This window comes from Pleurodeles waltl, chromosome 5 (assembly GCF_031143425.1).
Source record: "Pleurodeles waltl isolate 20211129_DDA chromosome 5, aPleWal1.hap1.20221129, whole genome shotgun sequence".
In the NCBI taxonomy this organism is placed as follows: domain Eukaryota; kingdom Metazoa; phylum Chordata; class Amphibia; order Caudata; family Salamandridae; genus Pleurodeles; species Pleurodeles waltl.
The window spans coordinates 15,623,753-15,640,622 of record NC_090444.1 but is presented as its reverse complement, the minus strand read 5'-3'; the positions used below and the strand labels follow the sequence as shown (position 1 = coordinate 15,640,622).

The 16,870-nt window shown below is 50.6% G+C and overlaps 1 protein-coding gene across 1 annotated transcript in view; it reads left to right on the top strand.

Moving 5' to 3' along the window:
* The first annotated feature begins 4,801 nt into the window (after nt 1-4,801).
* Nucleotides 4,802-16,870, top strand: part of LOC138296928 (uncharacterized) — a 45,804-nt gene continuing 33,735 nt past the window's right edge. Inside the window, exons 1-2 of the mRNA XM_069236449.1 lie at nt 4,802-5,046; nt 5,970-6,284. Of these exons, the coding sequence (XP_069092550.1) occupies nt 4,802-5,046; nt 5,970-6,284 (560 nt within the window). The remainder of the gene's footprint in view (nt 5,047-5,969; nt 6,285-16,870) is intronic.

The window sequence follows — 16,870 nt, the reverse complement described above, 5'->3', positions numbered from 1 at the left end:
CCCACCTCCCAGGGAGCCTGGAGCCGTTATAAGTTGATAAAAATCAACTTGTACATTTGTCAATTTGTAAATATATATATATCACTTTTAGACACATTATGTACATACATACTTACTCCATTGCATGGGCACTATTACTATATAGACAACTCCTACCTCACCCTCTGCGGGAAAACAATCTAAGATGGAGTCGACGCCCATGCGCAATGGAGACGAAAGGGGAGGAGTCCCTCGATCTCGTGACTCGAAAAGACTTCTTCGAAGAAAAACAACTTGTAACACTCCGAGCCCAACACTAGATGGCAGGATAATGCACAGCAGGTGAATCTGCAGGGTCTCATGCCACGAACAGATGTACATGGGTAAGTGACATTTTCCATATATATATAAAATCATTTTTATTGTATCTTACGTGCAACATCCGCAATACATAGAAATCTCCCTTTAAACGGTCTCTTTTTTTTTGGGCAAATTAGGTGACAAGTTGTTCTTTGTAGGAAAAGGGAAGAAGGCACAAGTTATCATTGGTGAAGAATTTGCAAAACAAATTTTTCATCAGTTCCATTCTTCACTAATTGGAGGTCACTCTGGAATTACCAAAACCAAAAAGAGTATTGGCAGCCGTTTCTATTGGCCAAACATGACTGTCGGTATTGAACAGTGGGTGAGTTATGTATTGATGATCTTTCCAAATAACTTCTAGGTAAAACTTTTTTTTCTTTTTTTTAATGTTTGTATATAATCATACTTGTAAAGCTATTGTTAGGCAAAAAAAAATCAGGGGGTCATTCCGACCCTGGCGGTCAAAGACCGCCAGGGCTGTGAATGACGGAAGCACCGCCAACAGGCTGGCGGTGCTTCCTTGCCCATTCTGACCGCGGCGGTAAAGCCGCGGTCAGAAAACCGGGGCCGGCGGTTTCCCGCCGGTTTACCCCCGGCTGGGCGAATCCGCCAGGGCAGCGCTGCAAGCAGCGCTGCCTTGGGGATTCTGACCACTTTCCCGCCAGCCTGTTTCTGGCGGTTTTTACCACCAGGAAGAGGCTGGCGGCAACGGGTGTCCTGGGGGCCCCTGCACTGCCCATGCCACTGGCATGGTTAGTGCAGGGGCCCACTAACAGGGCCCCAGCATGCTTTTCACTGTTTGCCTAGCAGACAGTGAAAAGCGCGACGGGTGCAACTGCACCCGTCGCACGCCTGCAACACTGCCGGCTCCATTCGGAGCCGGCTTTAGTGTTGCAGGCCTTCTTCCCGCTGGGCTGGCGGGTGCTACCTTGGGTAGCGCCTGCCAGCCCAGTGGGAAAGTTGGAATGGCACCCAGCGGTCTTTTGACCATGGAGCGGACAAATGGCGGTTCCCGCCAGGCGGGCGGCAACCGCCGCCCGCCGGGGTCAGAATGACCCCCTCAGTAATCAAAGTTTGTGATGGATACAACTACCTGTGGATTCCTCAACTAATGAATTCTCCCCATGCTTAGCATTCGATGGAAACTTTCCAGCTCTGCACGTCGGCGAGGACGTCACAACTGCCCGACTCCACGCGGCTCCGCATGACGTCATCGAGGCAATAAGAGTCCTTCGCCGGCATGCTGACGTCAGTTCCCTTTTTTCCATGCCTTCGATAACTGTTACTTTTCCAGCTACCTGTATCGTTTGGTGTTCGGAGGGATACTTTGTGTTTGTGTCAATGTCAGCACCGAAGAAGTCAGGCTTAAAGCCTTGCCGGGAATGTGGAGCTCGGATGTTGGTTACTGACCCCCATAACGACTGTTTATGTTGCCTGAGTTCGGATCACGACATCCAGGAATGTGGTTGATGCCAAAAAATGAACCCTAAAGCCTTGGATGAACGTGAGGCTAAATGGTTTTTTGCAAAAGCTAAGACAGAGAAAAAAGGCACCATAGATCATCGTCTAAGTCGAGTCACAAGAAGCGTCGTCATCGTGAGTCCAGGTGTCGATCCAGAGGAAGCGGGTCGGAGTCGAGGTCTCAGTCTCCCTGACGCCATAAGTCCTGGGAGGTCAGACCGACGGTGTCCCCTGAACCATTGACTCCGCAATCTTCTCCGCCGCTGTCTGTCTTTGAGGTAGTGGAGACTCAGAGTGAACATGGCTCTCCGGCGCATCCAGGAGCTCAGGATTCGAGTCCGGCGCCGGTACCGGCTCCTCAAGACTATCATGCTTTCCCAGCTCCGGGGACGGATCCAGCGGCATTTCTTAATGCTGTGGTACTATTTTTCAGAACATGGCGCTGGGACGTGGTGCGCCGGCTGGTCCCTTGTCATTTAACTTATGCGTTCTGGCTCCGTACAGGACGACGCCGTTTATGCCATTCTGTCCGGCAGGAGACACTAGCCCGGCGCTGGTGCCGGCAGTGCAGCCGTCGACGTCGAGAGAGACCTTCAGCGCTGGTGTCTGAGATGTAGTCCAGACGACGAATGGCATCGTATGGGTGCAGGTTGTGGATACACGGCGCTGATGGATCCATCTCCGGCGTCTGGAGGATCTGGCAATCCTGTGATGACGCCTTCTCGGCGACACTCTCTGACGTAGGTACACTGTCGACTGCGGGGCTGGAGGCCAAATTGCGGTCCAGGAGAAAGGCCCTCAGGTTGATTTGAGGAGAGGGAGTACCAGAGGCAGCTCCTTGAGCAAGGGGAGACTGCGGAGCCCCAGAGTGAGTTTCAGGGATTGGACACGGCCAGTGGACTGGATAATTCCCCGTTCTGGGATCTGGCCTCACCAGGGGAATATACTGAGGAAGCAGCCACGTTCTATTCTGTCGTCAGGAAAGCTGCTGATTTCTGGGAACTCACCCTTCCTATGGCACAGGTTAAAACCATCATCCTGACTGAGGTGCTTCATCCTGCCACGGCCATTGCGGATCCACTGTTACCATTTAATGAAGCTCTCATGGATCCAATTTGAGAGGTGTGGAAGAAACCTGTTTCTTCGTCGGCAGTCGGCAGGTTGGTGGCCAGACGGTATAGGTCTGCACCTGGAGACCCCAAATTTATTTCAAAGCATCCGTCTCCAGAGTCTGGTCGTGCAGGCGTCCTGTTCGTTACGGTCTGCTCCTGGCTCCTTCCCTGGTGTACCATCTGACGGAGTCCAAGCGCATGGAGCAGTCGGCCAAGAAGATTTTCTCCTCATTCAGCCTGGCATTGAAATCGGCTAATGTTACGTGTATCCTAGGCAGATACATTCAGGCGAAAATGGATGCGGAAAAGGCAGCGTTGCCGGATATGCCTCAGGACTTGCATGGTCTCCTCTCGGATGCCCAGTCAGCGGCTAAGCGACTCATACAGTCGGGGCTGGACACCACTGACTCTGTTGCTAGAGCCATGGGAACCTCTATCGCCACCAGGCGTCATGCTTGGTTGCGCACATCTGGGTTCTCATCGGATGTTCAAGCCATGATCTTACTTTCCTTTTGATGGGGCTAAATGATTTGGCACTAAAGCTGACTCTGCGTTAGAGAGCTTTATGCAGTGTAGAGCCACTGCTAAATCCTTGGGCCTGCAGGCTGTTTAGACCCTGTTTAGGTCTTTCAGGCAGCTTCAAGCTTTTGGACGAGGGGCTTCCTTTAGTGGGAGATCGCAGCAAGCAGTCCAGCAGTCTTCAAGCCTCCCTTATAGATCATTTAGGGGGCAGGGTAGAGTCCGCACTAGAGGGGTCACAAAGCAGCAGCACCCTTCCTCTTCCTCAGGGGGAATGCAACAGGGAAAGCAGCCCTAGTCCTCTCTCCATCTAGTACTGTGTCTCTCCGGTAGGGGGAAGGTTGTCTCTTTTTATTCCCATGTGGGATTCGATAACATCCGATTCCTGGGTCATCAGGGTGGTAAAGAAAGGACATGCCCTTCCCTTTCAGGAGATCCCTCCTCCTTTCCCTCCCGTCCTTCCTTTTGTTCACAAGATCATCTCCTGTTGCTAGAACAGGTGGTTCTGTCCCTGTTGTCAAAAGGTGCAGTGGAGTTGGTTCCTGCGCAGGAGAGGGGGGGTCAGGGATGTTATTCCAGGTACTTTCTGCTCCCCAAAAAGGATGGTCGTTTGAGACCTATCCTGGACCTGAGTATTTTGAATTGGTTCCTCAAGCAGGAGAAATTGAAAATGCTGACTCTAGCGCAGGTGCTTATGGCGTTGAACAAGGAAGATTGGATGGTGTCTGTCGACTTGCAGGATGCTTATTTGTATATTCCCATTCTCAAGTCACACAGGAAGTATCTCTGTTTTGTGGTAGGCAAGCAACACTACCAGTTTGCAGTCCTTCCTTTTGGTCTTACTTCCACCCCTCGAGTCTTCACGAAGGTGATGGCGGTGGCTGCAGCAGACCTCAGAAGGAAAGGGATAGCACTATTCCCTTACCTGAACGATTGGTTGATCAAGGCCAAGTCTCCGGAGCTTGCGTTGCATCATCTGCAGCTGGCAACACAGTTGTTGTTCAGTCTGGGCTTTTTGATAAATGTGCCAAAGTCTCACCTGGAGCCTTCTCAACGCCTCCTGTTCATAGGGACAGTACTAGACACTACATTGAATCGGGCCTTTCCTCCGCCACAGCGAATTCAGGACATTCATGCGTTGATTCCAATGTTTCAAGAAGGAGCGGTTGTTCCAGTCCTCAAGGTCCTTCGTTTGCTTTGTTTGTTCGCTTCTTGCATTCTGTTGGTAACTCATGCACGCTTGCACAGGAGGGATCTTCAGTGGTGTCTCCGCAAGCAGTGGTTTCAGCACAAAGGGGATCTCAAGGAGTCGATAAGGATCTCCAGAGACTGCAGTGGATCTTCGATGGTGGGCTGCGGTCAGCAACATGCCTCAAGGAAAGCCGTTTTCGCTGCCAACTCCAGTGACCGTAGTTATAACGGATGCCTCCACTTTGGGGTGTGGTGCTCATCTGGGGGACCTGGAGATCAAGGGTCGTTGTTCTCCAGTGGAGCAGATTTTTAATATCAATCTGCTGGAATTGCAGCCGATTCGTTTGGCCCTTAAGGCCTTTCTCCCTTCCCTTCGTGGTCAGTCGGTTCAAGTCCTGACAGACAACACAACAGCGATGTGGTACATCAACAAGCAGGGAAGAGTATGGTCGTACCTTCTCTGCAGAGAGGGTCTGCGGCTCTGGTCCTGGGCACAGGACCATCGAGTTTTCATAATAACAAACCATCTGGCCAGGGTTCAAACGTGCGTGCTGACAGTCTCAGTCGTCTCTTTTCAGACTATCACGAGTGGCGTCTTCATCCGGACCTGGTTCTTGACATCTTTCCGATGTGGGGTTTTCCCCAGATAGACCTATTTGCCACTTGGGAGAACGCGCACTGCAGCCTTCAGTATCCGATGCAGGGAAGGGACGACGAAGGGTGTGGTACGCAGACCAATTCCAACTCTGACGTGCCCTCCGCTCCGTCTCCTTTTCAGGGGAGACCTCCTCTCACAGGTGCGGGTTCTACACCCCCACCTCTAGACCCTGCACCTTCATGCCTGGAGATTCAACGGGGCAACCCCAATGTTTTTTTTTTTATTTTTTTATTATTATTATTTTTTGGTTTTCTCTCCCATCAATTGTGGTGGGAGTTATTTTATCGCCACGGCGACACTCCACCAAGTCTGTCTATGCGGGCAGATGGGCTAAATTCATTCATTGGTGTGTAGAGTGACAAATTAATCCCTTAAGTGCCTAACTTTGAGATATATTGATGTTTGCTTTGTCGTTAGTGCGGCATGGTTACACTGTGGCCACTATCAAAGGCTATCTCTCTGCTCTTTCGGCTTTCTTATGTCTTCCTGATCGACCCTCTTTGTTCAAACCCCCTTTAGTGTTAAGGTTTTTTAAGGGGCTTACCAATAGGTTTCCTCCCACTCCGTTTATAATGCCCCAGTGGAATTTAAATCTGGTGTTAACCTTTTTGATGAGCTCACCTTTTGAGGCACTTCATTCTTGCCCGTTAAGGTTTTTAGTTCTAAAGACTGTTTCTGATGGGCAGGCGTTCGAGTGAGCTTCAAGCTCTTTCGGTTCACCCACCTTTTACAACCTTTCATAAGGACAAAGTGGTTCTGAGGACCAGGGCGGCTTTCCTCCCCAAGGTAGTGACTCAGTTTCATTTGGGACAGTCCATCACTCTCTCGACATTCTACCCTGCTCTGCATCCATCGAAGGAGGAGGAGAGGCTCCATCGACTGGACCCAAGGAGGGCTCTCAACTTTTACAGGACGAGAGAGTTCCGCTTGGATGACCAACTCTTTGTCGGATATGTGGGGAAGAGGAAGGGGAAGGCCGTCCACAAACGAACGCTATCCAGGTGGGTCGTTCTTTTTATTAAGATATGTTATTCATTAGCGAAGAAAGATCCTCCTGAGGGTATAAGAGCCCAATCCAACAGGGCTAAATCTACCACATCTGCCCTGGCTGGAGGTTTTCCAGTGGCGGACACTTGTAAGGCTGCGACGTGGTCTTCCCTCCACAACTTTTAAGTATTATTGCTTGGATTCAGAGTTGAGGCGGGATGTTCATTTTGTGTGGTCTGTGCTGCAGGAGTTCTTGGTATGACCAGACGGACACCCTCCTCAGAGGTGGTACTGCTTTCGGACTCTATTCATTAGGTGAGGAATCCACAGGTAGTTGTATCCGTCAGAAGAACAAGTTACTTATCTTCGGTAATGCTTTTTCTGATGGATACACTAGCTACCTGTAGATTCATCACGGTCCCTCCCGCCTCCCCGTTGTCTGTCTGGTCATAACGAGATTTCCTTGGGTATACATATGTGTTTTATTCTTTCTGCTTTTTGATGTTATGCGCATATATATATATATATATATATATATATATATATATATGTTTCTATTTGTGAGTTTGATATTTGTTCGTTATTCTGGTGAACTTTTATGAATGTGCGTTGGTATCGTTACTATTATTGGCTTTTGCTTTTTCCATAAAGGTTTATTGGTTACAGATATGAAGTGTTTGGAATGTCAGTGTTTATCTATTCGTCTCAGAGGCACGTCAAAAAATGCGTAAACTGACATCAGCACACCGGCGAGGGCTTCTTATTGCCTTGATGACGTCAGGCGGAGCCGCGTGTAGTCGGGCAGTTGTGACGTCCTCGCCAACGTGCAGAGCTGTAAAGAAGTTTCCATTGAATGCTACGCATGTGGAGAAATCATTAGGTGAGGAATCCACAGGTAGCTAGTGTATCCACCAGAAAAAGTGTTAACGGAGGTAAGTAACTTGCTCATTTTTGCAAACATCAGTCAATCAATCGGACACTTTTAAAGGGCGGATTAAAAGCCATGAGGGCTCAACTTGCTGTTGTGGTCCTGCTGCACTCTTGGCGCTCCATGTTTTTAGATCCTTTGTGAATTGGTTCAGTGAGGCTGCATGTCGGAGTTTGATGGGAAGCGTGTTTAGTGGTTGTGCTACAAGGTAAGAGAAGCATTGGGCTTCAGCTGTGCTCTTACTGATTATGTGGATGGCAGAAAGGGTGGGGTTTGGAGGATAAGACCTGCCTGGTGGGGGGGGGGGTGAGGAAATGCCTTCCTTTGCATGATTACACCCTGACTTGTTGCCTTTTCTTAATGCCAGTTAACATTGAAAGTGTGCTGGGACCCTGCTAAACAGGACACAGCGCCTGTGTTTCCCTAACCTGTACCGTTTGTTCATACAATTGGCACAGCCCTTGCACACAGGTAAGTCCCTTGTAAATGGTACCCTGGTACCAGGGGCCCTGTTGACAGGGGAGGTCTCTATGGGCTGCAGCATGCCTTAGGACACCCTGTGGACCCCTCACTCAGCACATGCACACTGCTTGCCAGCTTGTGTGTGCTGGTGGGGAGAACATAACTAAATCGTAATGGCACTCCCCTCAAAGTGCCATGACCACCTCTCACTGCTTGTGGCATAGTTAAGTCACCCCTCTAGCAGGCCTTACAGCCCTAAGGCAGGGTGCACTATACCACAGGTGAGAGCATAAGTGCATGAGCACTATGCCCCTACAGTGTCTAAGCAAAACCTTAGACATTCTAAGTGCAGGGTAGCCATAAGAGTATAAGGTCTGGGAGTCTGTCAAACACGAACTCCACAGCACCATAATGGCTACACTGAAAACTGGGAAGTTTGGTATCAAACGTCTCAGCACAATGAATGCACACTGATGCCAGTGTTCAATTTATTGTAAAATACACCCAGAGGGCATCTTAGAGATACACCCTGAATATCAGTCCGACTCCTAGTGCTAGGCTGAACAGTTTCTGCTAGCCTGTCACAACCAGACGAGTTTCTGGCCACATGGGGTGAGTGCCTTTGTCAATTTGTGGCCAGGAACAAAGCCTGTACTGGGTGGAGGTGTTTCTCACCTCCCCCTGCAGGAATTGTAACACCTAGTGGTGAGCCTCAGAAGCTAATGCCTTTTGTTACAGCACCCCAGGGCATCCCACCAGGTGGAGATGGCTGCAAATCCGGCCACTGCCCCCACTTTAGGCGGCAAGGCTGCAGGAGATAATGAGGAGCAAGTCATCAGTCAGGACAGCACCTAAGGTGCCCTGAGCTGAGGTGACTTGTGCCTTTAGAAATCCCACATCTTGAGATTGTAGGATTCCCCCAAATGAATAGGGATGTGCCCCTATCCCCTCAGGGAGGAGGCACAAAGAGGGAGTAGCCACCCTCCAGGACAGTAGCCATTCGCTACTGCCACACAGACCTAAAAACACCCCCAAATTGAGTATTTAGGTGTGACACTGAACCCAGGAATTCAGATTCCTGCAACCTGAAACAAGGACTGCTGACCTGGAAGCCCCGCAGAGACAACGGAGACGAGAGCTGACTTGGCACCAGCACTACCGGCCTGTCTCCAGACTCAGACAACCTGCACAGCGACACACCTAGGGGGGAACAGTGACCTCTGAGGAATCATAGGACTGCTTTGAACTCCAAGGACCAAGAAACTCCTGAGAACAGCCGCACTGTTCACAAACTGCAACATTTTTGCAACCTTAAAAGAACTCTCCCTTCACCTGGAAGCGTGAGAATTCTCACTCTGCACCCGACGCCCCAACCTCGAGCTGCAGAGAACAAACACCGCAAAGAGGACTCCCAAGCAATTGCGATTACCTGAGTCCCTCCCCCACCCCGCACACCCACTGTGACGCCTGCAGAGAGGATACAGAGTCTACCCCTGACCGTGACTGCCTGGTAACAAGGAACCCAACGCCTGGCCCAGGCACTACACATGCAGCCCCCAGGATAGAGGAACCACCCACCAGTGCAGTAGTTAACAGCAGGCGCACCTCTTCTTAGCCGAGTCGTTGGTTGCCCTGAGAAGCCCCACCATGCCATGCCTGTATCACCTAAGTGACCCGCGGGTCCCTCTATTTCGGGTCCACATCCACTAGAATGTTGGGGATGCATCTGCACTCTTGGCAAATAGAAGACAAGGTGGCTGTGGGGCATTTAGAGAAATACACTACTCTGAGCAGACTTACAAAAGAGTACAGTATTCAGCAAGCTCATGTTTGTACTAATACACAGAAAAGCAGAGTGCACTTGACTGTAAATGACTCACACAACAACAACATAAGTCTCTAGAAAATAATATTGCATCCATTGTGTAACTTAGTAAATAGGCTTTATAATCCATCGGGTGACTAAGCTTTATTGAAGTGTCGGGTAAGCTTCGAATAATGGAAGGTTTTTATCTTGAAGTGAGCCAGGCATCAATGATGGAGGGAAAGGTATTCACATTAACATTACATGTGAATTTTTGGGCTAAGAATTAAGATGTTGTAAATGTATGTTTGGGTGAGAAATAAGCGCAATTGATTTGTTTGTTGTTTCTTAATTTGTTTTTAATAGATTAAGGAGTGTGATTGTTGCCAAAAGGAACAACCAGCACTGAGGATTTCTTCAGAGTTAAAACCAATTAAAGTATGTAATACGTATTATGCTTTACTTTATGACTGTGTAGTTCTGTCTGCACGAAGTTACAATAGCGAAATTTCTATGTTTGAAAACAACATTGAAATATTTTTTTTTTTTAACAAAATGTAACAAATTTGTGGATAATATATATTTGTAATATTTTTAAAAATAGGTTAAAGAAGTTTGGGAACTTTTGGGAGTGGATTTAATTGGACCGCTACCCACCACTCCTACAGGCAACAAATATATTTTAACTGCCACCGATTACTTCTCAAAATGGGTGGAGGCATTTCCACTAAAAACAAAGACTGCAGCGGAGGTTGCTTCTCGGCTTCTGAGTATGTATTTACGCCATGGAAGCCCGAAAAGGGTTCTCTCGGATCAGGGGCGTGATTTTGTCAATCAAGTGAGTACATAATATAGCATTTAAATTGTGGATATGCAAGTAAAGAAATAGTGTGCTTTGTGACATATAGATTTGACTATTTGAATATGTTATAATTGAAATGATATCCCTAATTTAATTATGAAGAATGTATTGTTGGTTGTGGCAGTGCAAGCAGTGGCAGCAAACACTGGATTCTGAGCTTTTCTCACTGACTAGACCCTTATGCTAAAATGCAAAGTGCCACAGCTGCCCACAACCCGGGGATGAAGATGGGTGCATACTACTTTAGGACCAACATTCACGTGGGATTGGGAGTTCCTTGGGGCCAAGCCCCTCCATGAGATTAGCAGCAGGCTACCCGATGTTGCACAAGTAACAAACGAAATGCACCATTTAGTAGCTGCTTAACAAACTTTCGTTGAGTTTGGATGTCTTTCCAAACCAGACTGTGCTACGCATAGTGGCAGCCCCACACCGTGGAGACCGTGGCGTGTTTCCTGTGTTCCTGCACTGTTACACCTCTGTATGAACCAAGGCAGAGACTGTGCACATGACAGCTACCCATGGATGTTCTATATTTGAAGTGTGGCCATGCACAGCCCTAGACTTGTAATACATCGGGTGGCCGTAGGAACGTATCAGTTGAAAGCCTGTATGTGGACAGCAATATACGCTGCATGATAAATGATTCCGGTCAAGTCTATAGTGTGGTCGGCAGAGAGTATCCTTTCAATAGATGCAACAATACCTGGGCCTCAAAGGTTCACAAGACTTGCAGGGAGTCCATACCCAAGAGAGGGGGTGTTTCGGGAGGACCACTGCGGTGCGCAACTGTACAATAACCCAGGCACTATTGACATTGTCTGCAATAATGAGGGGATTACTTTCTGGTGCGGTGATTGGGAAGAATGTAACCATGATATTACAAAGGCATCAATATGTGAATGATGCACAGGTCCCCTGATCTCCCCTGCATGTAACCTGTGTGTGGGGAGTTTGATAAACTGTGAGGTGAGACTTTTCAGAGGGACAGCTATCTGGAATGCTACCGAATGTATGAATAATTTGCCTGATTGCTGACATTTGTCTACCATGTGCACTCTTCCCGTAGCCCCTATGATATTGAGCTGCATAATTTGTGAACGGTGGGGAGATCAGGACAGGCATACAATATAGGTAAACTTAATGCATGGAGGGGGAATAAACCATGGAAGGCACAAAAGGAGAATGGAGAAGACACTGACCCTGGGGACACAGGACAACCCATTGGAGGCCCACAATTCAGTGACATTAGCAGCCAGAAGAAAGACAGTGCAAACACTGGCAGCATACAGAGCACCATTGGTAAATAAAGTGGCCATCATTAGCACAGAACTTACAATGAGCCCATAGGAAAAAGAGAAGACAGAAAGTAACTTAGTGGTGAAATGATTGACGGTACAACAACAGCTGAATAAGGGAATGCCAAATATTGATGAACACCTGGAAGGGAGATGTAGGAGAGACAACGTGCGCCTCATTGTAGTCCCTGAATTGGCGGAAGGACGCCGAATTAACTATTATTGGAAGAATGGTTGTCTAAGACGGCGACACAGGGCAAAACTTAGCAAATCATGTTTGTAGAACGAGTTCAGCGAGTACATTTGAGGGACCTAATACACGGACAGCCTCTTTGGCTCATTTTATGTTTTATCGACTACAATGAGCGTGATAAAATTTTAAAACTCTCACACAGGCATGGCCATCAGCTCATAGATGGTGAAGTGTTCTTTTACCATGATTATACGTCACAGATCCAGATACAAAGTGATAATTTTGTGCCAGTACAAAGTGTTGCGTCAGCCAGACCTCAGGTATGCCCTTGGCTTTCATGCAAATCCTAGGCCCATTTCGAATTTACTATACACAATGCATGGAACTTCCATGTGCAATACGGTATATTGAGGAAAAATTAAGGTTGGCTGCAGAACATTGCAGGAGGAGAGAACATACAGGATTCAGATCCTGCAAAAACCGAAGCCCAGATGAAAGTTGTGTAGGAACGCTCAGTAGCTGTCTTCATTTAATGTAGTGATATACTGGGCAATAATAAGTGGAGGTATCCTCAATCTGATGTAGGGGCTTGTAGTGTCACTGGCTCTGTGGGTTCTGTGTCAAACTGAAGGTGAGCAATCAGTGGTAGTCTCCCCGCACAGAGACCGACAAGTTTAGTATGAAAGCGGAAGTTCTCTACTACCACTTCCTAGAACTCTTAAATACAAATCTTGAACAACATGAGAATGGTTAGATGGACTGTGCTGAGACTGCGTTGTGAATTCTCTTTATTCAAAAGTTCATGCATGGGGTCAATGTGTGTGAGGACATTTGCAGATGTAAAACTTACTGGAATTGTATGCAGAAGACTTCCTTCTCAACCTGTCTGATACAAACAAACCAGTGACTTCCAGCATATACAGTATAGTTATTAACAATATTGTTGCAAACTTTATTTTTTGGTTGAAATTGTAAAAGTAACTTCAATATGCGATGATGATCCCTGCAAACCATATTACACTTTTCTCTGAGTGCAACAGCACAAGTTTAAATAGTTATCTGCCTCAACAGAAAAATTTCCTCATTTATTCAAATAATTCTTGACCCTACTGGGAAGGCTAGAGAAGCACATGAGAAAGTTTAGTATGTTACTGGTATCCTTGATTGGCAAGACTGCTATGTTCTAAATGATGGACCTCCCCCATCTGCTGTGTATTGCAGAGAAGACCATACGCAAATAAGAGGCTGTTTTTTACGTATGTGGACTCTCTGAGAAGGGCACTACTATGGGCTGGAGTGCAACGGCATATACCACTACGGACACTTCAACGTTCCATTTATTAAGTGGGTATAGCACTGGACGATGTCATAAAATACTACGAGGCGCCTTTCTGGAGAACGAACGTGCTTACGCAGGCAAGAAAGTTAACGCAGTATGGATGGTACAGATGGTGATTGGGGAACAAGAGCTATTTGCACACTAGGGCCCTCATTCTGACCCTGGCGGTCGGTGATAAAGCGGCGGCCAAGCCGCCAACAGGCCGGCGGTCTAAAATATGCAATTCTGACCCTGGCGGGAACCGCCAACACAGCCCGCCAACTTAACACTCCGACCGCCACAGCGGTACAAACAAACAGCGCGGCGGTTCCCGCCAACAGCCCGGCGGCAGACAAAGTACCGCCCACCCTATTACGACCCACCAATCTGCCACCTTTTCCGGGGCGGGAGCACCGCCGATAAGAACACGGCGGAAACAGACTACGAACGGGAAAACGCTCACCTCTACGCACTCCACGCGAGATTCCGGCAGTATGGAGCCAGAGTTGCAGGTCATCCCCGCACTCCTATTCCTGCTCATATACCAGGAGCACGCCCGGCGGCGCGGAAGACATCGGTGAGTACGGCACCTACGACACAGGGGAGGGAAAAGATTACCGGCACACACCCACCCACCCACACCCACTACAACACACACATCAATGCATTCCCACAGATCACTGTCACAACCCACAAACCACCCCCCTCCGAAATAATGCAAAGACCAAAAGAAGAGATCATAAACGGGCAGATATATTGAAATATGTACACCAGTAATCCCAATAAATAAATAAACTATGTACAAAATATATACAGCTACTAAATGTAGTCCAACCACTGTCCGTGGATCACAGGGGTCCTGTGCAAAGGGGCAAGGCCCAGTCCCACGACAAGAACTCCACGGAGAGAACACTGCAGGGGCATCAGAAAGAAAATAGGACAGGCACCTCAGGGGGAAGGGAAGGGGGGGCACCTCAGCCACTTGAGTACACGACGCCAGATCCACGAGGGGACTCCATGACCACTGGGCCATCCTGGGGAGAGCAAAGCCACAGTCCAAACAGTCCATACAGTGGGTGGCCTGCCCACTAGGCCATCCTGGGGAGAGCAAAGCCACAGTCCATACAGTCCATACAGTGGGTGGCCTGCCCACTGGGCCATCCTGGGGAGAGCAAAGCCACAGTCCATACAGTCCATACAGTGGGTGGCCTGCCCACTGGGCCATCCTGGGGAGAGCAAAGCCACAGTCCATACAGTCCATACAGTGGGTGGCCTGCCCACTGGGCCATCCTGGGGAGAGCAAAGCCACAGTCCATACAGTGGGTGGCCTGCCCACTGGGCCATCCTGGGGAGAGCAAAGCCACAGTCCATACAGTGGGTGGCCTGCCCACTGGGCCATCCTGGGGAGAGCAAAGCCACAGTCCATACAGTCCATACAGTGGGTGGCCTGCCCACTGGGCCATCCTGGGGAGAGCAAAGCCACAGTCCATACAGTCCATACAGTGGGTGGCCTGCCCACTGGGCCATCCTGGGGAGAGCAAAGCCACAGTCCATACAGTGGGTGGCCTGCCCACTGGGCCATCCTGGGGAGAGCAAAGCCACAGTCCATACAGTCCATAACAGACCCCACTGCCACTGGAGGAGGCAAGTTGGCCAGAGGACATCCTGCAGCCCTGCCCGAGATAGATCCTGCCCTGCCACGTCTGCCAAAGGGCCAGCGGTTCTTGCCCTGAAGGGCCCAGTTCAGCGGTTCTTGAGACGGCGGGGCCCAGTTCAGCGGTTCTTGCCCTGAAGGGCCCAGTTCAGCGGTTCTTGAGACGGCGGGGCCCAGTTCAGCGGTTCTTGCCCTGAAGGGCCCAGTTCAGCGGTTCTTGAGACGGCGGGGCCCAGTTCAGCGGTTCTTGAGACGGCGGGGCCCAGTTCAGCGGTTCTTGCCCTGAAGGGCCCAGTTCAGCGGTTCTTGAGACGGCGGGGCCCAGTTCAGCGGTTCTTGAGACGGCGGACGGTCTATGGCCAACTGCTAGTGCCTGGTGGTGCCCTCCTGGGCAGCGGGGATGGTGCTCCTTCACTGCCCACCTGGGCTGTGGGTGGTGGGGCCCTCCTGGCCAGCTGGGCTGGGTCCTCCCTGGGCAGCGGCTATGGGGGTGGTGGGCTCTCCCGGGGCAGCTGTGCCGGTTCCTCCCGGGGCAGCGGCTATGGGGGTTGTGGGCTCCTCCTGGGCAGCAGGCCTGCTGCCTGACCTCTCTGACTTGCTGCCCTTGCCCTCCTTAGTCGTGGGCCTGTGGCCCTTTCCTCCCTTTGGAGCTGTGGCTGGTGACTGTCTCTGGGTGGTGTCCGGGGGGGATGTAGAAGGCGGGCTCCTGCGGCGCCCCTTCCGCCTTCTGCTCCTCTTCCCAGGGGGTGGGCTGGCTGTCCCCTTGCTGCTGGGCGAAGATCCAGACATGCGGGCTGGCGGGCTCCAATACCCCTGCACCCTTGTCAAGGGGGCTGCAGGGCTGGTGGTGGCTGAGGTGCTCTTCTTACCCCGACGAGAAGGAGGGGGGGGCTCAGGGTCAGGAAAGAAGTTAGTAGTGGCGAGGAAGAGCTTCTTGGGACAATGGAGAGTGGTAGGTACAGTGGGAATGGGAGTGGAGGGAGAGGATGTGGTTGTAGGTGAGTCACGTTTGCTGTCTTTGGGTGCAGGTGCAGGAGGGATAGGCTGTCGTGAGGTGGATGGCTGTTGGGTGGGTGGGTGGCTGCGTTTGTGTGGTGTGGAAGAGGGGGTGACAGACACAGTGGGAGAGGACACAGGGGACGTGTAAATGGCAGTGGGGGTGGTGACTGCACGTGTGCGGACTGGAGTGGAGGGTGTGCTGGTGATGGAAACACTGGCTGATGGTGAGGTGAATGGAGGTGTGAGTGTAGACGTCACAGGGAGGGAGGAGGGAGACGAGGAGGTGGGGGTCACAGAGGTGGTAGTGACTGTTGGCATGTCTGCATCGGAATGTTGCGTGTGTGAATGTCTGCGTGATCTGTGGTGCTTATGTTTGGATGAGCTTCTCTTGGGTGTTGAGGTGTGTGCAGGCTGGTCTGATGGTGTGGGTGGGACAGGCAGAGGAACAGGAGACTGGGAGGAGGGAGTTAGTAGAGGCAGGCAGGAGACAGGGACAATGGCTGCCGTCAGTGCTGAGGCCAGAGCCTGGAACGATCGCTGATGGGCAGCCTGACCCGAATGAATGCCCTCCAGGTACGCATTGCTGCGATGAACCTCCCTCTCCACCCCCTGGATGGCATTCAAAAGGGTAGTCTGCCCAACAATGAGCGTTCGGAGGAGGTCAATGACCTCCTCACTGAGGGCAGCGGGGGTAACAGGGGCAGGGCCTGAGGTGCCTGGGGCGAAGGAGATGCCCGGCTTCCTGGCAGAGCGGGCACGGGGCGAACGCTGAGGGGCTGCTGGGAGGGCGGAGATGGTGCGCTGGGTGGCGGCTGTACCTGTAATGGCGGGGGGCACGGATGGTGCCACCCCCGCAAGGGAGCCCCCTTCCGAGGACGTGTCCGTGTCGCTGCAGGGTCCAGTCGTCCCCGTCGTGGAGCTCCCCTCGCCCTCCGTCTCACTGGTCCAGTCTGACTCTGTGGCATGGCCCTCCTGGGCCATGTGAGATGCAGCTCCCTCCTGCCCCGATGCCACTTCTCCTCCGCCTGATGATGCTGATGCACACAAGCACAGAAAGACAAACAAAAAGGGGGGGGGAGAGA